The 23792-nt window shown below is 38.7% G+C and overlaps 12 protein-coding genes across 12 annotated transcripts; 7 read left to right on the top strand and 5 right to left on the bottom strand.

Annotated features, from left to right (window-relative positions):
• Positions 1-196: 196 nt before the first annotated feature.
• On the bottom strand, positions 197-5980 carry SPOG_00994 (rho-type GTPase activating protein Rga3). Its single transcript, XM_013169265.1, has one exon. It carries the CDS (start codon positions 5772-5774, stop codon positions 2910-2912), a length of 2865 nt encoding a protein of 954 aa, XP_013024719.1. The 5' UTR covers positions 5775-5980; the 3' UTR covers positions 197-2909.
• SPOG_00995 (uncharacterized protein) lies at positions 2136-2916 on the top strand. The gene is made up of 2 exons (XM_013169266.1): positions 2136-2667; positions 2720-2916. Exons 1-2 carry the CDS (start codon positions 2265-2267, stop codon positions 2728-2730), a joined length of 414 nt encoding a protein of 137 aa, XP_013024720.1. The 5' UTR covers positions 2136-2264; the 3' UTR covers positions 2731-2916.
• Positions 5981-6438: 458 nt separating the features above from the next.
• SPOG_00993 (RNA polymerase I upstream activation factor complex subunit Rrn5) lies at positions 6439-8146 on the bottom strand (the record flags this gene model as incomplete). Its single annotated transcript, XM_013169264.1, has 2 exons — positions 6439-7834; positions 7881-8146. 2 exons carry the CDS (start codon positions 8144-8146, stop codon positions 6439-6441), a joined length of 1662 nt encoding a protein of 553 aa, XP_013024718.1.
• A 170-nt stretch (positions 8147-8316) lies between these two features.
• SPOG_00991 (ubiquitin-protein ligase E4) lies at positions 8317-11646 on the top strand. Its single transcript, XM_013169262.1, has 3 exons — positions 8317-9805; positions 9850-9954; positions 10235-11646. The coding sequence occupies exons 1-3, from the start codon at positions 9748-9750 to the stop codon at positions 11536-11538; spliced, it is 1467 nt and encodes a 488-aa protein (XP_013024716.1). The 5' UTR covers positions 8317-9747; the 3' UTR covers positions 11539-11646.
• On the bottom strand, positions 8516-9487 carry SPOG_00992 (rRNA processing protein Rrp17). The gene is made up of 3 exons (XM_013169263.1): positions 9305-9487; positions 9148-9253; positions 8516-9078 (listed from the first exon to the last, which is right to left on the bottom strand). Exons 1-3 carry the CDS (start codon positions 9406-9408, stop codon positions 8665-8667), a joined length of 624 nt encoding a protein of 207 aa, XP_013024717.1. The 5' UTR covers positions 9409-9487; the 3' UTR covers positions 8516-8664.
• SPOG_00990 (mediator complex subunit Srb6) lies at positions 10923-12350 on the bottom strand. The gene has a single exon (XM_013169261.1). It carries the CDS (start codon positions 12107-12109, stop codon positions 11696-11698), a length of 414 nt encoding a protein of 137 aa, XP_013024715.1. The 5' UTR covers positions 12110-12350; the 3' UTR covers positions 10923-11695.
• On the top strand, positions 11946-13949 carry SPOG_00989 (CCDC55 protein). Its single transcript, XM_013169260.1, has 2 exons — positions 11946-12674; positions 12720-13949. Exons 1-2 carry the CDS (start codon positions 12473-12475, stop codon positions 13583-13585), a joined length of 1068 nt encoding a protein of 355 aa, XP_013024714.1. The 5' UTR covers positions 11946-12472; the 3' UTR covers positions 13586-13949.
• Positions 13728-14589, bottom strand: SPOG_00988 (myosin I light chain Cam2). The gene has a single exon (XM_013169259.1). The coding sequence runs from the start codon at positions 14409-14411 to the stop codon at positions 13980-13982; it is 432 nt and encodes a 143-aa protein (XP_013024713.1). The 5' UTR covers positions 14412-14589; the 3' UTR covers positions 13728-13979.
• Positions 14590-15438: 849 nt separating this feature from the next.
• On the top strand, positions 15439-16914 carry SPOG_00987 (pseudouridylate synthase; the record flags this gene model as incomplete). The annotated part of the gene is made up of 2 exons (XM_013169258.1): positions 15439-16519; positions 16547-16914. 2 exons carry the CDS (start codon positions 15439-15441, stop codon positions 16912-16914), a joined length of 1449 nt encoding a protein of 482 aa, XP_013024712.1.
• A 578-nt stretch (positions 16915-17492) lies between these two features.
• On the top strand, positions 17493-18305 carry SPOG_00986 (ribosomal protein subunit S9; the record flags this gene model as incomplete). The annotated part of the gene is made up of 1 exon (XM_013169257.1): positions 17493-18305. The coding sequence occupies one exon, from the start codon at positions 17493-17495 to the stop codon at positions 18303-18305; it is 813 nt and encodes a 270-aa protein (XP_013024711.1).
• A 350-nt stretch (positions 18306-18655) lies between these two features.
• On the top strand, positions 18656-20473 carry SPOG_00985 (translation elongation factor EF-1 gamma subunit). Its single transcript, XM_013169256.1, has 2 exons — positions 18656-18944; positions 19214-20473. Exons 1-2 carry the CDS (start codon positions 18728-18730, stop codon positions 20197-20199), a joined length of 1203 nt encoding a protein of 400 aa, XP_013024710.1. The 5' UTR covers positions 18656-18727; the 3' UTR covers positions 20200-20473.
• Positions 20474-21112: 639 nt separating this feature from the next.
• Positions 21113-23328, top strand: SPOG_00984 (apoptosis-inducing factor Aif1). The gene is made up of 2 exons (XM_013169255.1): positions 21113-21494; positions 21659-23328. The coding sequence occupies exons 1-2, from the start codon at positions 21194-21196 to the stop codon at positions 23188-23190; spliced, it is 1833 nt and encodes a 610-aa protein (XP_013024709.1). The 5' UTR covers positions 21113-21193; the 3' UTR covers positions 23191-23328.
• Positions 23329-23792: the final 464 nt, after the last annotated feature.

Below are 23792 nucleotides of genomic sequence, written 5' to 3'. Positions count from 1 at the left end.
ACGAATTCACTTCAAATGTTTTACAGGAAATTAGCATCTTCCACTAAGAAGGCTATTCTAAAAAGGACTTCTGCTGCTTGTTCATGATCGGTAGGCATACATTAATATCATGGAGAGTACTATTTTAGCAAGGAAACGAATTTTGGTTCATCTCTTGATTTTCTTTTTTTTTTTTTAGAAGAAAAAAAATAAGCAGAAAAGAATTCTTAATATACACCATACTAGAAAGTGGTTTCTATAATACCAAGTTATTCTATTGAAGCGTATGTACAGGTCAAAAGTCAATTAAAAAATAGCTCAAAATCTAATCATTTTTCTGCGTATGAACGCACTTCAAAGTTTATAGAATATTTACAGGAACGTTGTTACGGCCAAAGTCCTTATTCAATTTTTGTTTTGGATATACATAGTAATCACAAACATTTATAGTTTAACTGCTCCAAAAAGACTATATAAGCCCATTCATGTCTTTCTATTCAAATTCTGGTTTTGAATGAGGGCCCCATGGAAAAGATCGCTTCAAATGTTTCTAAGTAGAAGGGGAGGAAAAGAGCATTGGCGATCACTGAGCATTCACCTTGGCAAGCAACAAGCTGACAGACACCGATACAACTATTCCCATAATCAAAAATCATTTTCGGCTTCTATACTTTGGTACGGTGACTTCCTTTTCATCCTAGGATTCGCATCCTGAATAGATTTTTCCAAGTATGGGTTAAAACATTCTTTCTCTTCAAAAAGCATACTCTATAAGTAAAGATTGCAGCTGCGTTGGCAAAATGATTTCCAAATATTCGATGAACAAAATCATAGCTACAAAAAAGGAGCAATGGATCATCAAGACATTAGACCTAACATTCAATTTGGAGGGAAAAGAAAATGTTTATATTACTGTGGTGAGCTTTCAAACGTCGCACTCTTCTGTATTCCCATCGTAGTCATCCACTATGCATCATCGGTTTCGTCCATGTAGCTGACCTTTATGTTGAAATTAAAGCAGGATTTCTATCACTAATGATACCGGGTTGAGATCGAGAATGATCAGTGTTCCCATGAAGGAATATAGTATCAATTCGGTATAAATCATTATCTCATACCTTAAGTTTCACAGGTCACCTCTAAAGATCATCTTTAGTATTTACTAGACTAACTTTCGGCATCCCTCATTGACAAGATGTAAAGGATAAAAGTTTGGTGCGCTATGAGATTCGCGAAAATCGTTTCACTTTCGATAGAATCGTCCTTGGATGATCATGGTTTTGAATGTGCATTCAATCGTAACCGGTCACTACAATACATTACTGTTCGAAAAGTCGCAAATTTCACGCTAATTCTATAAGCCATGACGAAGACCGATCTGCAGTCCACAAGTTGTCATAATATGTGATTCCATATGTAAGAATAGGCACGTCCAACCTATTACAAATCGCAGTGATGGAAAGTGAGACAATTGTGATTCGAATCCTACAGTTATCAATGTTTGAAAAAAATCAGGCAATGAAAGAACTGTTATTTCTCTCGATAATTAGCAATGTGATTGAAACATAATTATTGTAAAGGAACTGCACCCGGCTATGAACCATTAGATAAAATGGTAGCAACGTTGCCTACCGTCGTCTAATAAGCAGAATTCATCAATGATTTGTTATATAACAAACCATAAAGCATTCCATGGGCATACGTTACAGTCCTTGCTTTTCAAAGCAAGATCTAGCACACTTAGTTCAACAACTAGAAACAAACGTAAAGTTACCTCAAGCAAGTAACCTAACGAATCAGGAGTTAGACGAATGAAACCTGATAACGAGAGAACCGAAGGCGCTTATTTTATTTATTGGCCATTGACATCACCGTGACCGCATCATGATACAAGTGACTTTTACCCCAGAGAAGACTAGCAAAATTATAGCCAACATAAACAAACACGGTTTTAGCCATTTATACAAAAATTCAAGATGAATGGGTGACACTTTGTATAAATGTTTAAGTATAATTTTACACGTAAATTTTTAGTTCGTGAACACGTAATCTTTGCACCAAAAACAATAATGTGCTATAGTATTGAGCCATAGTGCCACAAGACTGTAATAAATGACGATCGAACTGATTCTGGAAATCACAATCTATCAAAATTCCTCATCTTTAAACAAAGTGTCAAGAGAATATGTAGTTACCAAGTTGGCCACGATAGGCATAAATATAGCTGCTATGCGATACAGTAGTGCATCTTCAAAGCATTTTTTATTTTCCCTTATATACAATTAATGGATCGATTCTTTCACACTGAGGAATCCCGAGTTGGCAAACAAGGGCCCTTAAAAAGCAGCCGGTCTTCATCAAGGGTCCACAGTTTCAACGAGTATTTGAATGAATACCCAGAAGCTGGGCCTCTAGTTGACGACGATGAATACGAAACTTATGATCAAAATGAAAATTTGATTGACGAAATTGATGATGAATCGTCTCAAACATCGAAAACAACAAAAAAGGACACGAATAATCAAGGTGGACGATTACGTCTTCTTTCGTTTGACGCATTGGGAAGCATTTTTTCGAGAAAGCCTCGACAAACACAAAATCAACAAGGCCAGTCTGCAAAAGACACCGAGAGAGAAGATCAGAAGGACTCTAAGGATCCATACACTGATCGCGATCTAAGTTTGTTAGGTAGTATATTTTAAAATGAAAAGCAATTTTTGGACGAAACTGACCAGCGCAGATTATCTTTAGTGTCCGTCGAAATCGTGTAAGGTTTTGTTATTCTGAGGAACACCAATTCATTTTGCTAATTATGAATTAATGAATTAACTTTTTATAACGTATAAATTATATTCCGACCTTCCTTCAAATCATTAAAGAAAAGAAAAAGACGCATATATTAATAAACATTTCGCAGTAACGAAACATGTTCACAATGATGTTTGTTCATTAGAGGGTATGTTGTAGGTTTTATAGTCAGTAAAAATCATTTCATAGTTTTCCAATACATATTTCAGAATCTCACTTCGTTTATTGACATTCTTCAAATTGAGTTGAATATCTGTCTCTCTCATGAGAGTTGGAGCGAAAACAGTAGCAAGATTTTTCATAGTCATTAAATTTTTGTCTGCATTATGAGCAACGCGTAAAAGGTGCTGGAGTAGATACTGGAAGACGCTAAGGTGTTCACTAGGAAGCTCTTGCAAAACCTGTTTAACCATTTCTTTCTTCGCAAAACCTTTGTCAAATTCCTCAGCCTTCAGTAGCTTCCTATAATGTTCTTCGGGAATTAATGGGGTAGGAAGTTTATGTAGATAAGTTTTTAAAACAGAGGTACAAGCGGTAATGTCAGAAGCTAGTGTTTCTGTTTGTATATTGCTTTGTTCAAACATTTCAATAAACGAACGAACTTGAGAAGCACTTCCAGAGATGCGATATATACCTTCAATATGTAATCCATGAGCGTCGACACAATCTGCACACATCTGGACAACTTTAGGAATAGCCTGTTTTTCAATCTTTGCTTGGATCTCTAATGGTCTACCAAACATAAAAGGAGAAGGCTCGGGAGGTGGTACTCTGATCGGCATTTCTGGAGCGTTATCATTAGTCTCTACATCTTCATCCGAAAATAACTTCAACTCTTCGTTCCCGGAATAAACCTTCTTTAAACAGCGAGAATGGCAAGCCACAGAACATTTCATGCAGCGCACTTCTGAACCCCATATTGTTTCTGAACAGATAAAGCAGCGAGACGGCTTAAATATAGCATTGACCTGAAATACATGATGACACACTGGCTTTTCGTCTAAAATAACAGGATCAGCAGACTTAGATTTTGCATGAAATGATTTAAAGGGACTTTTTCGATTATTAGCCTTTCCGGTGTTTAGCAATTTTAATCCACGTAATTCAAGTTTATTAAAACTTGCTTGCAAAGGAGAAGTCGAAGGCTGGTAAGAACTTTGATTATCGATTGCAGAATCAGAAGAAAGAGGCTTCAAAGATTTTGTGTCTATAAACAGTCTATTTTGCGAGGATTGGCTTTCCATCAACTCTTTTCTTTGCTGGATCTGACTTGCCAAATTATTATTCAAGTCAGCTAATTCCAGGTTTTTGGCATTTAAGTGAACTGACGCTTCCAATGACTCGTTAAGTAACTTTTGGGCATTAGAATAGTCCTGAAGGAGCTCATTCCGTCGTTCTAATAAGTTTGTAATTTCTTGAAAATAGTTATCACGAAGCATTTTCATGTAAGCATCCGCTGCACCTACCAAGCTTTGATGAAGAGGGTCCTTTAGAATAGGATCATCGGCAACATCACCAAATGAAAAAAATCTTTCACAAACTTCTAGCTTTTGGGTACGTATAGCATCTCTATTCTCAGTCAAATTTAACGAGCTCTCGGATCCAGAACCCATTGACCTTGACGAAATGGATTCCGTTAAATGTGTGAGTTTGTTGATTTGTAATTTTAAAGCTTCCATGTCAACCTTGTAGTTTTCGAAAAGACTGGCAATATCGGAAGAAGAGGAGGCATTCTTGTTTGTTGTAGACGCTTTGGCCTCTAAGGGAACATCAGAAGGGGAAACGAGAGTAGGTTGTGACGAATCTGAACGAGAATGATGCTGCTCACTAAACTTTCTACGTTCATCCTTATCAGAAGGAATTGCCTCAGGAGAGGACACAAAGTGAGAGAGTCCGTAGATGTTTGCAGGTTGAGAAGATGATTTGCGGTGAGCTTGCGATTTTGGACTTAAAGTTCGAAAAACATTAGGATAATCATGAGGAGATAGAAACGATTGATGAGGAGAATTGCTCTGTGATTCACGTAAAGAACGAATGTTATTATTAGAATGTGATCTGTTAAGACGTGCAGTATAAAAAGGTTGTCTTTGATGAGGGAAAAACCCAAAGTCATTCAAATAATCTTCAGAAGGCTTTCTGCTAGAAGAAGAAATTGTTTTAAAAGGAGAGGAGGATTTCCTTTCTGGAGGATTATGTGCGGTAAGAGTTTTATCATTTGTAGTTATGAGAGGTTTTTGGAAAAGAGAAACGGACGGAGAAGGAGCATCTAATTGACCATCAACTTTGACAGGTGAACTAAAGCTATTAAACGAAGTTGAACTTTCGTTTTTCGTGGTTGAAAATAAGGAGTCAGGAGAGTGAAAGTGAGAATTGGTAGAAATGCTTTGCTGAACTTGATATTGAGAATCATTATTAACAGTGGGCACACCTTCACTGAATCCTTTTTCGGGAGTCAAGGACCTTGACTTGGAAGGTGATACCACTTCCAGGTTAAAGGATTGATTAGAGTCGTGCGAAGAAGCTATTTCGGAATGCTTCGTGGACAAATCACTTCTTATTGCACGTAAGGTTCCATTTTCTGTGGGTGGCATAAAAGAACAGTTTTGACTGCTGCAGTCACTGCAATACACAGATCGGCCATCTTTCACAAATTCTGAATTATTGATTGTTTTTTTGCAATTCAAGCACTGAAAACAGTCTCGATGATACGAGTCAAACCCGTTCATAAGGGCGTAATCTTCAATCGGCCTTTGACAAATTGTGCAGGTGTGCGAGCATTCGCTGCAAACAGGTCTTCCATCGGATGTTTGAATTAGCAATTGATTACTTTGATCTAGATTATTCAAACATTTTGCACACGTAAAACAGCTATTATGCCAAAGTCTCCCTCCAAACGAAATCGGTGTTTCTTTCCGTTGGAAACTACGCCCACAACGAGTACAACAACTACCTCCTTTTGCCAACGATAAGTTTTTCCTAAACCCCATCTTCAGATTCTTCTTTTGAACGTATCAAAGAATAACAAACTTCATCAAATGATAGGAACCTATAACCCTACTATAACCAATCGAAAGACGCTAATAAAACAATATGTGTTTTAGGCTTCCATTGAAATCCGTTCTTTATTATACCAACCGAGTTATACTCTCATACACTCGTATACAATCAAAAAATGATGGTGGGTGTAGTTAGTAAATCAAAAGACATCATGGTATCTTGGTAATGCATGTTGGTCTTATGACATTATACTCTACCATAGCATACCCTACAGTGTCTTTTAGCTCGCTATGCTAAACCTAATTTTTTCTTGGTAAAAAAAGAAAGTAGGCTGAAAATAGAATTGAATAACGGTTAAATAAAAAGCCAAAAGAAATTGAATGGGGAGGCATTTCATTGTCTTAAGAAACTATCGAAAAAAGCCTTCGTATCTGTATAGAAGGAGCGATTTTGTTTGATGTATATGAAAACCAAAAATACAAAATAAAAAAATTAATTAACAACAATAATAAGAATGTTCTACAAGGGAAGGAGGACAGAGCATAAAGGAATACCGAGACACGGTTACCAAAAAACAAGGGATTAGGGGTTTCAAAGAAAAATTGCATTTTAAGAAATGCATTTCAAAGAGACACTATAGGATTAGAGTTTTATTTATGATTCAGGAATGGCATTTGCTTCTTCGCTGTTTTCATCAGACTCAGATGGAAAGGAATACTCCCACGAGGACACTGGCTGAGCTAATAAACCATGAGGATCCATACGTTCCTGAAGGGAATCCATGTCATAGGATATTAAACCAACGTACTGTTTTTGTAAATTTTCAACATCCTCGGATATTGACTCCGTCGGAATAGGATTTTTATAGTAATAGCAAATTGGTTGAACATCGTCGTCAGAATCGGATTCTTCATCGACAGTATGCGAGCTATGCGGATAGCTAGACGACGGATCATGAACAGTATCATCGCTTGTACTTACCTTTCTAGTAAGTTCTCTTTGAACAGCTAATTCAAGCAAAGCGATCTGCTCGCATTCTTCACTCAAAGGTTCGGTTTCTTTACTTATCACATAGTTTATAAGGGACTTTTCGTGTGCTCTAGACTGTACTCTATCATACATATTGATGTCGTCTTCCTCGTCTTCTTCAGCAGGACTGTCAGTGCTATCAGGCATACTCGTATAGCTCTCCGTATTAGCAGAAGCATCATCAACGGAATCAGAACTTGCTTCAGGAGGGGTAGGAGGCACCACGGATTCCCAGTCAACCGAGGAAGAGTCTTTACTATTGGATGATAACTGTTCTTCCATATTCAAATCATGCTTTTTCCTCAAGCGTGCTCTTCCTTGGCGATGGCGGATAAACTCCTCATCTCTGGACAAAATTTCGATGAAAGTTTGCGGTTTCAACCTTTTGTTCTGCTTAAGAACTCGTAGCTTTTGTCGAAAAGGAAGATATTTCCAAAACCCAGGAATATTGAACCGATCAAATTGAGATAATCTTGCTGACAGCTCCACGTCTCGGTAACGAATAGATGCATTTCGATGAAACACAGCGCTTGACTCCAGTTTTCCAAACCGAAGCTCAGCCAAAAAAGCTGAATTTAAAACCAACTCTTTTGTCTTCTGCTTCACTACGTTTAGAAGTTCCTGTAAAACCAACGAGGTATAATAAGTTGGTTTTTTCTCTTCACTGTCAAGCTCAGACATTTCATTATAATAGAATTGAGAGCATAGTTTTTCCATCATAGGAACGTTAAACAAGACTTCTGGCTTTAACGACTCGCTTTCTGATCTTCCATTTGCTTCAAGGTTGATGGAGGACTCCTTTATCTCATTCTCAGAGCTTATTTTATTTAAAGCGCTAATAAGTCGTTGAGAGCAATATTCCTCCCATTCAACCCATTCAGAACTCATTTCAGATGAAGCAGGAATATCTTCGTACTTGATTAGGCATCGGCTCCGAGTAGAAGAATCAACGTGATTTTTCAGCCAGCGTAATTCTGTGTCCAAAGCGTCAATGTAATGCTGAACATGCGAAGGGCTTTTGCTACCAATCCATAAAGAAACCCTTTCCGCATTTTTTTTTTCCACACCTTGCAAGTCCTTCAAAAAAGGAATGTTTTTCATCTGTAGTCCAAAAAGTATTACCCACGAAAGAACCTTCTAAATTTCCCCATTCGGCTTCTTCCGAATCTACAACATCTTTTCTATTAATTTCATTGATATATTTTTGTAAAACGTCCAGGTACCGCTCATACTGTTTCACGTAAAGGGACCTGCCTTCATCTCGCCCGCGAGTTTTTCTGAAATCACGTCTATGCGATACTGCGTGGTTCAGTTTTTTCAAAGGTGAAGACATGCTCTATTGCAGAGTCATGATCGAAGAAATTAGAAGCCTATAGAACCAGCAAAGCTAAATCCTCGTATTTAGAAGGTTATGTGGTTGCCAAGTTTGCTTTGCTGAGGAGGAAGGGTGAGACTCTTTAGAGAGGTGGAAAATGTTTATATGCTATGGGTAGAAGAAACAGTGTTGTAAGAATACAATGAAAAGTGAATAGAAAAGGAAGATTGAAAGAAACGTTTTCCCCAATGAGAACTCTTGAGGATTCAAAGAAAATGGAGATTGGTAAAAGCTACTCGCTCATCTTCGATTCTGAAATGATTCGTCTTGACTGAAGAGAATAAACCCCATTTGGAAGATGACTCTACAACATTTACTTTCGGTTTACTGAGAAGTATTTATAAAAGCATGATTTCATGTTCGCTTACTAACGCAAGTACCGAATTGTTGCTTCTAATATTAATAAAAATATCCAATGGCTGCTCAAACTACCAAATTAATTCGTTCTGTTGAGAGAGAAAGGATTGTGATGCACATTAATGACGGTGACGGACGGCATGTTTCAGCTTTTGGATTTTAGATTTTTTCTGGTTCAACCTCCTATCTTCTTTTGATTCATAACGAAACCTATTTTTCCCTTGCTTTTGTTTGTGAGGACGAATTGGCACACTTGGTGGTGGATCATTTTGCGGAGTACTGAATCCATCTGCCAGTTCCTCTTCATCTGGACCATCATTCTCATCATCTTCTGTAATGGTAACGGAAACATGCTTATCTTCATCTTCATATTCACGCGTATGAGGTTCATCGTCATCTTCTATTACGACCTTTTCTTCAGTTTCAGCACCGTCTGAACCTTCATCTTCAGAACCAGGTTTTTCCATTGTCCCCATTAATTCTCTGGAAAGTTGAATTCGCTCTTCCAATTGCTTTTTCCTCTGCTCTCGGACCTACAAAGAAAACCACATGTTAATAGTAATTCGACAGGAATTGGTTCAAAAGCAATTCGTTTGTCTTACCAATTTTCGCATTTCACGTTTCTCTTCTCGTTGTTGTTTTTCTGTCATAGCTTGTGCATGCTTTTGACGCTCTACTTTTCGCTTGTGAAACCCAGTCAAAAATTCCCTAATGCGCGTTAATCACCATTCAATCCTATAATCATATGGAGAAGCTTACTTTCTTTGCTCCTTGTCAAAAATAATTTCTTCCTGGTGTTGCTTACGTCCGCGTTTTTTATCGTAGACGTTACCACCGCGTGTCAACAAAGCCGTATTATCCATTCTTAATCCTTATTCACTAGTTTTTCAGCCTCCGATAAATCCTTTTCCTTTATGTCCCTAGTTTATTAATACTCTGTGATATGCTAATGGTAAATACATAAAATGATTAAAAATCTACCCAGATGCATTACTCCTTAACTGTCTTTGCTTTTCGCTATCTTCTTTACCGCCCTCAATGGTTATATATTTAGTGATTAATAGCATTCTTTCTTTAGAACGCTTTTACAGATTCTACCATCGAGAAATACACTATATTTATCGACATCGCTCTAACTCGTTGAATACAATCCTTGACACTAAAAAGATACTTTGCACAGAACGAAACTGTTTTTGAGCCGGATGTTTTGTTCAATCAGTGGAGAAACGCCGAAAGAACCGGTTGTTTCACGGGTTAGCGGTAAGAGAAACCTGCCAGCGTAATTTCTCTAACGCGTTTTGTAGGAAACATATATGAACGACGCTTAATAGAACAAGCAATAAACGAAACTTCCAAGGATCCTGTCACTCAGCAAGAGTGTACGCTAGAAGATTTGGTTCCTGTAAAGGGTATGACTTGCAATATTATGGATTTGAAGTAGGAAGGTGGAAATGCTGGAGGAAAACGCTGAATGGTGAAATAATACATCAGATGCGTTCTGTGTTTATACCTTGCATGAAAAACAAGGAGGGATTGTCTTTGGAAAAATGTCGTTGACGTCTTGAACTCAAGACTTTTATTCGTCTACTTTGGAAAAGATGCCCTCAAGTTAATCATTATTTTTCTATTAGTTTCCCTTTTGATTTTCTTTTACAGCTTCAAAGAGATGATTACTAACTCTCCCTTTAGTACCCGAATTTGTTAAACCTCGTCCTCCTTCCGCGACTTCATTGCCAGCCTTACTTTCCCTGTTCCAGGAAGAATGGGATGCTTTAGCGCTGGAACAGTTTGATTTACGGAAAAAATTGAGCGAAACAAAACAAGAACTCTCGACGTCCCTTTATTCGTTAGATGCTGCTTTTAGAGTGATTTCTCGGCTTACGAAGGAACGCGATGAGGCCAGAGAAGCATTGGCAAAATTCTCTGACAATATTTCTTCTCTCTCTCAATCGCAAGCTGAAAACCCTGATGTAGAAATGAAGGATGGTAACGACGATACAAAAGCAACCTTGCAAACTACGGTCGACGAAACCCTTAAGCAACTTTCCACAAAAAGAAAACAAACAAAATTACAGCCTGCTTGGGCAACCCCAGAGGCTCTTGAAAAACTTGCAAATAGTTCGCCGGTTCCCGTTTTACCTTCTGCTGAAAAGGACGTTAATTCTTTATTAATCCCACGACCTGGTGGTGCAGGCGTTTCTCTTTGCTTGGTTGATAATCGGGTTACTCTAGTTGAATGTTTTTCAAACAAGCCCCTAAAATCCTTTGATTCGTCTATATCTACATGTTGCTGGTTAGATGTTTCTAAAATTGCTCTTATGAATTTTGATACGAAGATGATTGAAGTTTATGATGTTCCTTCAGATATTGAATCGATCTCCGAACCTTCATTTTCAATCCCTGTCGAAAATGAAACCGTAATGTTATTATCTGCTCATCCAAGTGGAAAGTACATCGTTGCATCTACGGATACGACCTGTACTTTATATTCTATGAAAGCAAGTGTCTATTCTCTTAATATCCCGTCTAAGATTACTGCGCTTTCTTTTCACCCAGATGGACATATTTTTGCTGTTGGTTTAGAAAACGGTGAGATTCGGTTCTTTGAGACAGTGAGTGGTGCTGAAGCAGCAAAATTTGGTCCCCAAGATGGTTCGATTCAATCCCTGCAATTTGGCGAAAATGGCTATTGGCTGGCTGTGACAGCAGCAAATGAAAACGGAATCTCCATTTGGCACTTAGGAAAATCCAAGTTAGTTCATATGGTCCCGACAGACGCCAGTACGACCACAGCTGCATTGGATGTAACTTGCCAACTTATGGCCTCTTCAGATGACAAGTATTTGTACATTCATTCATTTGTTAAAGCCTCCAAGTCTTGGAACCTGGTGAGCAAGGTTGAGGCTTCTTTGGTTTCTAAATTAGCTTGGATGGAAGATCCACACAAGCTAGTCTATTCTACAAATCAAGGTTCTGTTTGTCTTTTGGAATAAGTATTAATTAATATGGCCTCTATAATAAATACCACATAGAGACTGCAAGTCATCCAAACCGTGTTAGTATAACAAAATTAAACCTGTAGTTAAGTTCAAGGAAAAACATTTCTATACAATAAAGTGAAAAACAAATAAGACATTCAGGAACAACCTTTTAACTCGTAATGTCTGCATTCTTCTCATTAGATTCGGCTGTATTGTTAACCAGGGAATTTTTCACATCGAGTCCAATGTTTTGAAGTGAAGTCAGTTTTGTTCTTAATCCCACTAAGTCTGTTTCGTTATAAGACAAACTTGGGACGGTAGTGGGTGAAGAATTGCATAACCAGAACGACTTTAATTGTCTTGAGATATCCAATAGTTGTTCGACAGCACGGATCATTGAAAGAGTATGACACTCAATTTGATATACTTCTGATGATACTGTGTGTTTATCCTTTCTTTGGTTCATTGCTATATCTGCAATATCCTGAAATCGAGACAGAAGCGTTTGTGTAGCACCGTCTATGGAAGCATTGAGAGTATTTGTATGTTCAGTGAGTCGTCTTTGGAAGCTTTCTGTAGACATATTGAACCGAGAAGGATCTTTTGGATGTATTGGATGAAAAAAACGCAATTTGAGAATGAAGCTTCTTTCACTTCATATAAGACCAAAATTTGGCTACGAATGTTAATAGAGCCTTTTAAATTGAAGAGTATTTATAAAAAAATTTGAAGGATGAGGCAAATTGAACTGCAAAAGCTCGACTCTTTTGGAAACGTTAAATATGGGTTTCTCTTGCCGTACAACTTCAGCATACGAATTTCTTAAAGCTATCAATTAGGCAGTTCTATCCAATTTCTCTTTCTGGATGTTTATTTTTTTAATTAAAAAGATTTAATTATCACATAAAACAAGGTCTACGAACTTTTATTTTTGATTCGTTACAATATGTCACAGTCAGGCTTTCATTATGGGCTGAATATAATGAAAAAACCCAGTCAGGAAAACAAAAACGCTAGAATAAATTTTTTAGATGAGGCAGAAGATTCATCTGAAGAAGAGGCTACGCAGCCCTCTAGCATTCAGGCTGTTCAATCAATACCAGTAGAGGAGCCTGTGTGGAAAGAAACTACGGAGAACGATGCTTCTGGTATATACAAGTCTTCTTTTTCTAAATTTACTAATCTTCAATCAGTTTACGGTTACGATGAATATTATGATTCTATGAAGAGTGCTGAGCGAGAACAACAGGAATTGAGGCGACAGGAAGCTCAAGAGCGACGCCCAAAGTATATGGAAAAACTCATAGAGTCTGCTAAAACCAGAAAAAGAGATATACTAATTGCTCGTGAGCGAGCACTGCAAAAACAACGAGAGTTAGAAGGTGATGATGGGGCTGAAAAATTTGTTACCAGCAGTTATAAGTCGCATCGTGAAGAAGTGGAAAGAGAAGTTGAGGATAAAAAAAGGGAGGAAGAAGAACTGGAGGCTCAAAATTCCCGTGGTGGTGGTATGAAAGACTTTTATGCTACTATGCTCGAACGACAAGAGAAGGAGCATGAAAAAGCGATGCAAAGCACCATTGCAAAACCGATTAGCCAACAACGTAATGATAATGAAGAGAAAGCCGGCGAGAAGGCTTTCCATGAAAGTTATAAAGCAAATGAATCCCTCGAATTAAACGATAATAACGAGCTTATTGATCAAAAACAAGTACTTTCAGCGGGCTTGAATGTCCCAAAACCTCCTTCTACGAAATCGTCTTTGCCAGCTTCTCGTCCTCCTTCGAATGGTTCACGCCGAGAACAAGGTGAAACGAAAAGGGGCAGGTATAATCACAGAGGGTCTAAGGATATCTATTCTCTGGAGCAAGTGGAAGAACAAAAACGAAAATATGAAGAGGAACAGAGGATAAAGAAGGCAAAAGAAGAAGAAAAGAAAAGAGAAATTGCACTGAAAACTCATACGCCGAAGACAACAACACAAGAGCAAGTCTTGTCTGCTCGGGAACGATATCTGAAAAGAAAACGCGAAGCTGCAAATTCAGAAGGCGATTCGTAAAGACCGGGATATTTCTTTTTGTAATAAAAAATTGTCTATTTTTAGTTTATGAACTACTAAACTCCTGTGTTGTTTAATGATTTCTATACAGGATTTACGAGTTCGCCTGGAAAATAAAAAAAAAAAAACGAAAAAAAAAAATCTGATCATCTATGGGCAGTATATATTTCAAGGAAAGAAAAAGGCTCTTACTTAAGTATAATTTATTACGAATAATAAAAGCAAAGGGACACATAGCATTAAAAAAAAAAGGTCATAATTCATATAGATATGTAGTCAATTGCACACCGAAGAGTCAAAAGACAGCTTCATAAAGAAGGAATAAGTGAAAAAAGAATACAATCAATGGTACCTATATCAGAGACACACACCAGGGGACTTTTATATCTTTTTTTTACTTGGCCATAATTCGTTGAACGAATTCATGGTAATTGAAAGTTCCTGAATTGGTAGGATCAGCTTCTTGAACCATCATTTGGACTTCATGCTCCGGTAATTTTTCTCCCAAGGTCATCATATACTCAGCAAATTTGGCTGTTTCGATGTAACCGCTATTGTCTTTGTCAAAGACGGTAAAAGCTTTCACAAACTCTTCCTCGGATTCTGTTTCGTTTAATTTACTAGTAGCAAAATTCATAAACTTTTTTCCATCTATAGCATCACCAAGTTCGTTGGATAACTTTGTTAATTCGGCATCTGAAACATTAATGCCCAAGCTTCTTAAAACAGAGCCAACATGACTTGTGGGAATAAGTCCATCTCTGTCTATATCATAGAGTGTAAAGGCCTCTTTCATTTCATCCAACTGTTCTTTTGAAGGAGCCATCTTTCTATTAGTCTACTTGTTCCGATTATATTTCAGCTTTCTGGGTCTAGAAAACGCGATAATAAACTAAATCTTAAAGAGATGCTCTTACAAGCCGTTTAGATACGTTAAACTTCCAGCTTTTCTTGTTTAGAGGGAAGCAGTATGTTTGGTACTAGTCAAGAGCAGGGTACCAAAGGTGACCTAAACGCACAAAGTAGCTAAGGTAACATATATGACAGGTTGTAAACAAATACACGTAGAGTTACTCTTTTGTTTACAAGGATAAAAGCAAAAAGAATGAGATTCATAAAGGTGAAATATACTATGAATACATAGAAACTGGCGAAATCCTTTCACCGAGGTCCTTCAAGGGCATTTCTCCTATGCTACATGCATCAAATTGAGTAGGTATAAGCAATCTTCGATATAATAATTAGGAAATGGGACTGTTGAAAGAATAGAAAGTCAATACGAACAAGAAGAAACACTTCAAGAGCGGGTTCATGCTAAGGGAAAGTAAATATGAAACTGTCATAAATAAATGTCAGGAACAATCATGTCAGCGTTATTTCATTAAGCAACTGAATGATATTGATAAAATATTCTTAATTTAGAAATGAATCGTATGAGATTATAAAAAGCACCTTGCAGTACTTTCGTGAGGGACGCATTATTAACGTTTTCCAGGCAAGTCGTAAAGCATCGTATTCTCACTCTTTTATTTTTGTTCAATAACAGAAGTAAGCAGGTTGTTGTAATATTTAAACTAGAGACAGATATACCTGTTCCATTTTAGATATCACATTCTCCAAACGAGCTTGTTTATTTACTACCGCAGGATTAGATTTTTGCACAGTTTCGTAAAACCACATTCCACAGGAAAGCGAATTTCTAAATCTTTGTATAGTGAGGTATAATGAGTTTGCGAAAATCTTGGTAGTCACGACCTTACAACGGCGAAATATTTTCTGACGCCTGCCAACATCGCTGGTCAGAGGACAGTTACAGTAAAAAATCTCGATTTTACCATCGTTTCGATAGTAAAATGGCAGAATCGAAATCCGATACTGAATTTAAGATCCAGCCTGAAGCCATCTCGGCTAGCAAAATTAACACTGAGGAATGGCCCTTGCTGTTGAAAAACTTCGACAAGCTTCTTGTTCGTACGGGCCATTATACCCCCATCCCTTGTGGTAGCAATCCTTTAAAGCGCCCAATTGCTGACTATGTTTCTTCGGGTGTGATGAACCTGGATAAACCAGCTAATCCATCTTCTCACGAAGTTGTTGCCTGGGTGAAAAAAATTCTTCGTGTAGAGAAGACTGGCCACAGTGGTACTTTGGATCCCAAGGTCACTGGCTGCTTGATTATTTGCAACGATCGTGCCACTCGTCTTGTAAAATCTCAACAAAGCGCTGGTAAGGAGTACGTTTGTATTTTGCGTCTTCACGATGCTATTGAGAACGAGCGCAAGCTTGCTTCTTCTATTGAGACTCTCACCGGTGCCTTGTTCCAGCGTCCTCCTTTGATTTCCGCTGTCAAGCGTCAGTTGCGTATTCGTAGCATTTACGAATCCAACTTGATTGAATTTGACGAAGACAGAAATCTTGCCATTTTCTGGGCTAGTTGTGAAGCTGGTACTTATATGCGTACCCTTTGTGTTCACCTCGGTCTCTTGCTTGGTGTTGGTGCTCATATGCAGGAGCTTCGTCGTGTCCGCTCTGGTTGTTTGTCTGAGAACGACGACATCATTACTATGCATGATATATTAGATGCTCAATGGCTTTATGACAACACTCGCGATGAGTCTTACTTGCGTCGTGTCATTCGCCCCTTGGAGTCTCTCCTCGTCGGCTATAAACGTGTTGTCGTCAAAGACAGCGCTGTGAATGCTATTTGCTACGGTGCCAAATTGATGATTCCTGGTCTTCTTCGCTATGAATCCGGCATTGAGGTGAATGATGAAGTTGTCCTTATGACTACTAAGGGTGAAGCTATCGCCGTCGGTATTGCTCAAATGTCTACTGTTGAGCTTTCTACTTGTGATCATGGCGTTGTTGCCAAGGTTAAGCGTTGCATCATGGAACGTGATCTTTATCCTAGACGTTGGGGTCTTGGACCTCAAAGTATGAAGAAGAAGAGCATGAAGAAAGAGGGTAAACTTGACAAGTATGGCCGTGCTAACGAAAATACCCCTGCCGACTGGTCAAAGAGTTACGTTGACTACAACGATCCTAACGCTGCTCCTGCTGCTGCTTCCGCTACCCCGGTGGCTGCTCCTACACCAGTCCCCGAGTCTGTTCCTGAGCATGCTCCTTCTGTAGAGGCCGATGCTGAAAAGAAGGACGAGTCTACCAAGAAACGCAAGTCCGAATCTGAAGACGATGAAGCCGCCAAGAAGGAAGAAAAACGGCGGAAGAAGGAGGAAAAGAAGGAGAAGAAGGAGAAGAAGGAAAAGAAGGAAGACAAGAAAGAGAAGAAGGAGAAAAAAGACAAAAAGGAAAAGAAAAAATCCGAGTAAAGGTGCTGAAGAAAACGTGAATTAAAATTAGCGTGGAACAAATATTAATTCTCTATTGTTTGGTTTAGGGTACATTTTTCTTTTTTGGAAATCTCGCTTTTACAGTCTAGTCTTTCTAGAGGTGTAAGTTTTACGGGTATAAAGCTTCTCCTTTTATAACTTTTCTCTTTTGTCAAAATCACGAGGATCTTCTGTGTTTCTTATGCTCCTTTTGACTTATTGACTTATTTAAAAAAGAAACATTTGAGTTAAACCTGTTCACTTGTTCTATAATAACAATATTTGAAAGTTTTTGGATATTATAATTAGTTTCCTACTGGAATGTGTAGATTATTTGATCAAACTATCGACAGTCAAAACTCATTCAGTATTTAAACTGTTTCAAACTCCTTCCTTTTTTCGTTTTTACAGATTGAAACAATTTGAAATTTCCATTTTGAGACTTTTCTATTTACATATTAGTGTACTTCGCTAGAATTCCGTATTTGTCGACCATACCTTTCACGCGACATACACACGACTTGGCGGGAGCAGGATCCATCTTTCGTTCAAACTTGAACTTGTAAAAGCTTAGTCTAATGTTTCAAACATTGACTCAAATAAGGGGTTTCCCGAGACTTTTTAAATACCCGGTTGCTTTGCCATTTTCTACAAAATGGGGTCTCCGAGGAATTCATCATGTACCGGAAAGCTCATCGTATTTTACATCGAATGCACGCTTTAATGAGATTTATTTGTATTTAGAGAATCTACTAAAGTACGCTCCGAAAGTATATACTGAAGAACATCCCCAAATTAAGTGGAAATCATTACAGCAATACCAGCAAGACTTTTCGGATCCAAAAACGTCGAGGATTGGTTACAGAAGGATAGTTCGACTCCTTGATGCTCTTAATAAAATTTCTCCTACTTATAGGACCGAGTCAATTCAACAAGTGATTGACAGGTTTACTCATCCTTCCGCTGAGGGACTTCAGTCTGAAAAGAAGCTTACGGTTGACGAAAATGGCATAGCTATGGCAAAAGGAAAACGTAAATCTAGTAAAGCAACTGTGAAGGTTATTCCTGGGACTGGAGAAGTCTTTGTTAACGGCGCTCCCATGGCTACATACTTTCAACGCTTAGTACATCGAAAGCATGTCATATATCCTTTGGTGGCTAGTCAAACACTGTCCAAATACAACATCTGGGCAACTGTTGGTGGAGGTGGACCGACCGGTCAGTCCGGAGCTATCCACGCTGCATTAACAAAAGCTCTAAAAGTTCACGAGCCTTCCCTACAAGATGTTCTTCGCAAAGCCGGTTGTGTTGAGAATGACAAGCGAAAGGTTGAGCGAAAGAAAACTGGACAGCCAAAAGCAAGAAAGAAGTACACTTGGGTCAAGCGTTAAAGTGCCCTTTTTATATATCAATTTCGTTTTACTTGTACACATACAACGCTATTCTTCTTGCAAGTTTCCCTTTTTCTTCCTCTTATAACTAAAAAAGTGAAAAGAAAAATTTACCGCTTTCATGAATCCATTCACCCTCTTTTTGGACTTGTTTCAAAACCAGCCCTTTGTTTTCAATTCTTTTCAAGATTTTTGTCACGCACAGCTCAAATAATGCTACCATTTCATCACCATGAGTTTATTCTGCATTTTACCTCTTCTCCCATATACAGCATTTTTTTTTTTAATTTTTATTGAAAATTTTCCTGTTTGTTTACTATTTTTTGCGTTGTCATAACAACTAAAATTTAGTCAACTTTTGCACCAGATTTTTATTTATTAGAGGAAATTTTCGCTTTCTTCTTTTCCACACCACTAACACCATGTCTGTCGGTACCGTTTACGGAAACACACTCTCTTTTCGCGTAACTGCTGTTTTATCTGCTGCCGCCGTTGCCGGTGTCAAGGTTGATAGCAAGGAATTTGGCTTTGACGCTTTCCCAGCTGATCTTGCTGCCAAGTTCCCTGCAAAGAAAGTTCCCGTCTTCGTTGGTCAAGATGGTTTTGAGCTTTCTCAATCCATGGCTATCGCTCTTTATTGTAAGTAAACGTGCTTTTGAAGGTCTTTTACATGTTAGTCGTTAAGACTGAAAAGCGAAAGGTTTCTACGCCGAGCAAATTTTTCCGAAAGTAAACGAAAATCTTTGCTTGTTAATGATGAGAATAATTTTTTTTACAGTTATCCCTGTCTAAAACATAGTGTTGAGAATGGTAAATCTGAATTTGCGCAGAAACACTTTCGTTTTGTTAAAGAACCTTATTTTTTTTCTTTTATACTCTATTTAGAACTTTTACTAATTTTTCTTTAGTTGCCTCTTTCGACAAGACTGGTGTTCTCCTTGGCCAAACTCCTGAAGAAAAGGCCAAGATCTTCCAATACGTCTCCTACTTCAGCTCTGAGTTTGCCAGTGCTGGTCTTCCCTGGGCCTTAGGTCGCTTGATTGGTCCTTACAATGCCAATGTTGAGAAGCAAAGCCAAGCTGCCGTTGCTACTGAATTAACTCGTTTGAACCAATTGCTTGCTGACAAGACCTACCTCGTTGGCTCTCGTCTTACTTTGGCTGATGTCTTTGCCGTCAACTCTTTGATGTCCGTCATTCGTTATGTTTTGGTCAAGAGTGAATTGGCCAAATATGCTAATGTCCAACGCTACTACACTACCATGTACCACCAATGCGGTTTGGACAGCATCGTCGGTGCTCTCGAGTTTGTTGAGAAGATGCCTGAAATCCCTAAGCCTAAGGCTAAGGAGGCCCCAAAGAAGGAGCAAAAGCCTGCTGAGCCCGCTGCCGCCCCTGCTCCTGCTGCCAAGCCTCCCAAGCACCCTCTTGCTGCCCTTCCCAATGGTAACCTGAACATTGAGGAGTTCAAGCGTGTCTATACCAACCAAGACACTCGTACTGGATCCCTTCCTTGGTTCTTTGACCACTATGATCCCGAGAATTACTCTCTTTGGAAGGTTGACTATGCCTACCCTGAAGATTTAAAACAACCCATCTTTATGAGTTGCAACTTGATTGGCGGTTTCTTCCAAAGACTTGAAGCTTCTCGTAAGTACATCTTTGGTTGCTGCTTGGTTATTGGTGAGAACGGTGACAACACTATCACTGGTGCTTTCGTTATCAAGGGTCAGGATCATGTTCCTGCCTTTGAAGTTGCTCCTGACTGGGAATCTTATAGCTTCACCAAGCTCGACATTTCTAAGCCCGAAGACAAGACTTTCCTCGAAGACGCTTGGGCTTGGGACAAGCCTATGTTCGGACGTGAAGTCGCCGATGGCAAGATGTGCAAGTAAAGTGATTAGTTTCGATTTGAACATCTAGTTTCGATTGTATTTTAGGATAAGGTTTGTTTTGATTTGGCAAAGATGGAAAGATGGTCATTTTGCATTTCCGCGTGAAATTCCTACCGATGGTATTGTGTGGTGGTATTGTACATGAGGGAGAAGCTTTCCTGGTGTGCGACTCAAAAGTTTTGTTTCTACAACATTTACTTTGCAGGAAACGAAATGCGCAAGGAAGATGGATGAGTAGAAATGTAATATGAAAGTCATGTTCCAGAAATGAAATTTAATTTTGTATAAAAAAAGATAAAAAAGTCGAGCATCATCTGTATATAGAAGCTAGAGCCATGGTGTATATGTAACAGGCTTTCAGTAGTCTTCTAGTCTGGTCTAGCATGGCTTACTAAAAGTGGTAAGGGAAAGAAAATTGAAATGGATGAAAATAGATGAGAGTAAATTACAGTCAATGAGAGTTCGTTTCAATAACAGTGGGATAAACCGAACTGAATGAGGTTTGAAATGTACCTTGGTATGGAAGCTCCCTACTTGGATGAATGAATGCGATATTCTTCTCTTGTTTCAACGCATTACATAAAGTTACTTAAGATCCCACTAGTTCTATTCTATTCCATTTCTATTCCATTCTAATATATTATATTATACTAAGTACTCGTTTTATTAATACCCCCGATCGTTCTTCATTTAATTGCTGACTCTGTTCTTATCCAAGTAGGTGCTTGGCTGAATTCTTAGTTCAGTTACTGGCCCAAAACAATAACCTATGGACGTAACGAGTTCCAATCAGTACCATTCGAATTCGACTGTATCATAGACGGAACCAAAGAAATCAATGAGAAAAGAAAACCCGACATCAATGTGAAGTAAGAGTAGCAAGTGATTACGTTTGGGTTGCATAATGTAAACAGATCTTTCAACATTTAACTTGCTGTACCTTGGTAAACGCAACATTTGGAAGTGTTTCGGTAAGAAAATGATGATTTAAAGGATGAAAGGGATACTTAAATTTACCAAGTTCCAACCACATTACTTTGTACCATTGTCGAAAGCAAGATCGTTTATACAACCTATACAACCTATAATTAAGAGTCATTATTTCAGCATGAGTAGTTCAGTTGGAAATCAAGGAAAAAAAACCATACAAAGCCGAAGATATGAGCTAGATTTTGATCGCTCTATAGTCGCTGAGAACGGAACGAAAACAGAAGCCAAAGTGCTGGGTACTGCTTTTAATGTTCTCCTTATCCGTGCAAAAAACCAATACTTTGCTACAGCTGGTAAATGTTCACGTATGTGATAGAAGAATGAATGTCTTTGTCTTTGACATATGGAAAGGAAATGATATATCTGTCTTGTGAAGAGTCTCGTTTCGGTAACCTGACCGCACTCTCGACGGAGATGTATTTTCCTAGATCTTCGTCTCTTCCAGGGATAAACTAACACAAGTTTTTAGATTACGGTGCTCCCTTGGTCAACGGAGCTGTGACTTCAGACGGCCATATTGTGTGTCCTTGGCATGGTGCTTGCTTCAACACTGCGACAGGAGATGTCGAAGACTCACCAGCCATTGCAGGCTTGCGTACCTTTCCGATCTCCTCTACGGAGGACGGCCGTCTTTTTATTGAGGTAGAAGACCAGGGCGATGGTGGCTCCCATGTATTGCAACCCGAGGGTTGCTGGAGAAACAAGGCCCAGGAAGTTTACCAAAAAGGAAGCCTAGAAAGCCATGCCGCTGCTCCACACGTTTGCATCATTGGCGGTGGGAAAGGAGGTTCTGTAGCTGCTGAATATCTCCGTGAACGTAACTATAAAGGAAAAATCACTGTCTTCACTCGTGAAAACATCACTCCCTATGACAGACCCAAGCTTTCGAAATCGTTACTTCATGATCATTCTAAACTTGCTTTGCGTTCCAAGGAATACTACGATGATCTAGATGTTGAATTTCGTTTCAACTCCAATGTAAACAAAATAGATCCAAAGACAAAAACCATTTTCTATGGCAAGGATAACTCTTCTCAGTTGAATTACACGAAATTGATTTTAGCTACTGGAGGCGAAGCAAATAAGCTTCCCATTCCGGGTCTTGATGCCTCCAACGTTTACTGTCTTCGTACCCTGGAAGATGCCTCCAAGCTGGCGGCTGTAACAACCGAATCTGGTAAGAAGAAAAACATTGTCATCATTGGAAGTAGCTTCATTGGACTCGAACTTGCCATTGTCTTAAAGGATCATTATGTATCTGTGGTAGGAATGGAGTCCTCTCCCTTCGAAAAGGTGATGGGTAAAGAAATGGGCAATGCCATTAAAGCCCTACATGAGCAGAACAATATCCAATTTTACTTGGAGAATTCCATCCAAGAGGCCGAAAAGTCCACTGCTGATCCTTCAATTGCCCACAAGGTCATTCTCAAAGACGGTGAAACATTACCTGCTGATGTTATTGTGTTGGCAGTCGGTGTCAAGCCTAATTTGAGCTACCTTGCAGACTCAGTTCAGCTAGAAAAAGACGGAGGAGTGAAAGTCGACAAGAACTGCCGCGTTCAAGGTCTTGACGACGTATATGCCGTCGGTGATATTGCTCATGCCCCTTATGCAGGATTACCAGAGGATCAAAGCACACGCATTGAGCACTGGGATGTTGCTGGAAATACCGGTCGCGTTGCCGCAAATCACATCCTGCTTGGCGAAAACGCTGAATACACCACGAAATCCTTTACTCCCTTCTTTTGGTCTGCTCAAGGCAAGCAAGTCAGATACTGTGGAAACAATGCTGCAGAAGGCTTTGACGACGTTGTGGTCCAAGGATCCATTACTGATTACAAATTTGCAATATTTTACACAAAGGGCGAAAAAGTTGTTGGAGTCAGCAGCATCATGAAGGATCCTACTGTCTCTCAATCCTCTCGTCTTTTCCTTACAGGAAGCATGCCAACCAAAACCCAATTGAAGGAAGGTTTGGATGTTTGTTCAATCCGATTGTAAAAAAAAGGAAACAATCATGGGTTGGATACTATAGCTTCAGTTAGGAGTTATAATTCTTAATGAAATTACTTTACTATTAATAATTGCAGAAAAAACACATTCTACAAGCACAATCCACTCAATATATTTATAATCATATTCATTTTCAATCTTTATTCTATATATAAAAGCCATCAAAACTATACTAGACTATTCGCAATGCATTAAGCTTCTTTATTTTCTTCTGTACAGGGTTAGTTTACTTTGCATAGAATAAAAAAAAGCAACAAAAGAAATCTTCAGAAAAAAGGCAATATAAGGTTATCCTCAAACACCGAAGGCATCAGAACAGGTCTGTAAAATGCTTTTCATCATACAGAGATGTCTTTTGTTCATACAGAAATAAACATACCATTCCATTTCATAAGACTCTTTTAATAAAGGATATACGATACTGGTAATATACGTAAACATAAAGCTCAAATTTATAGTTTGCTTAGTTTCGATTCGTGACTGTTTTTTTCCTGTTAAACAAAGCGTTAGGACTCCGTAGTATAACGTTAGCGTACCTAAACACAACTCGCAATCTTCTAAAGCATCTTGTTACTACTAGTTTTCACAGG

Source organism: Schizosaccharomyces cryophilus, assembly GCF_000004155.1.
Source record: "Schizosaccharomyces cryophilus OY26 unplaced genomic scaffold supercont4.6, whole genome shotgun sequence".
Lineage (NCBI taxonomy): Eukaryota > Fungi > Ascomycota > Schizosaccharomycetes > Schizosaccharomycetales > Schizosaccharomycetaceae > Schizosaccharomyces > Schizosaccharomyces cryophilus.
This window is presented reverse-complemented; position numbering and strand designations above follow the sequence as displayed.

Coding starts and splice junctions, on each gene's coding strand:
- SPOG_00995 (XM_013169266.1), top strand. CDS start 2,265: ATGGATCGATTCTTTCACACTGAGGAATCCCGAGTTGGCAAACAAGGG.
- SPOG_00994 (XM_013169265.1), bottom strand. CDS start 5,774: ATGGGGTTTAGGAAAAACTTATCGTTGGCAAAAGGAGGTAGTTGTTGT.
- SPOG_00992 (XM_013169263.1), bottom strand. CDS start 9,408: ATGGATAATACGGCTTTGTTGACACGCGGTGGTAACGTCTACGATAAA. Junction 9,254..9,304: donor TTTGACAAGGAGCAAAGAAA/GTAAGCTTCTCC, acceptor AACGCGCATTAG/GGAATTTTTGACTGGGTTTC. Junction 9,079..9,147: donor AACGTGAAATGCGAAAATTG/GTAAGACAAACG, acceptor TTTTCTTTGTAG/GTCCGAGAGCAGAGGAAAAA.
- SPOG_00991 (XM_013169262.1), top strand. CDS start 9,748: ATGTTTTGTTCAATCAGTGGAGAAACGCCGAAAGAACCGGTTGTTTCA. Junction 9,806..9,849: donor GGTTGTTTCACGGGTTAGCG/GTAAGAGAAACC, acceptor CGCGTTTTGTAG/GAAACATATATGAACGACGC. Junction 9,955..10,234: donor AGATTTGGTTCCTGTAAAGG/GTATGACTTGCA, acceptor CTCTCCCTTTAG/TACCCGAATTTGTTAAACCT.
- SPOG_00990 (XM_013169261.1), bottom strand. CDS start 12,109: ATGTCTACAGAAAGCTTCCAAAGACGACTCACTGAACATACAAATACT.
- SPOG_00989 (XM_013169260.1), top strand. CDS start 12,473: ATGTCACAGTCAGGCTTTCATTATGGGCTGAATATAATGAAAAAACCC. Junction 12,675..12,719: donor TACGGAGAACGATGCTTCTG/GTATATACAAGT, acceptor ATCTTCAATCAG/TTTACGGTTACGATGAATAT.
- SPOG_00988 (XM_013169259.1), bottom strand. CDS start 14,411: ATGGCTCCTTCAAAAGAACAGTTGGATGAAATGAAAGAGGCCTTTACA.
- SPOG_00985 (XM_013169256.1), top strand. CDS start 18,728: ATGTCTGTCGGTACCGTTTACGGAAACACACTCTCTTTTCGCGTAACT. Junction 18,945..19,213: donor CATGGCTATCGCTCTTTATT/GTAAGTAAACGT, acceptor ATTTTTCTTTAG/TTGCCTCTTTCGACAAGACT.
- SPOG_00984 (XM_013169255.1), top strand. CDS start 21,194: ATGAAAGGGATACTTAAATTTACCAAGTTCCAACCACATTACTTTGTA. Junction 21,495..21,658: donor TACAGCTGGTAAATGTTCAC/GTATGTGATAGA, acceptor ACAAGTTTTTAG/ATTACGGTGCTCCCTTGGTC.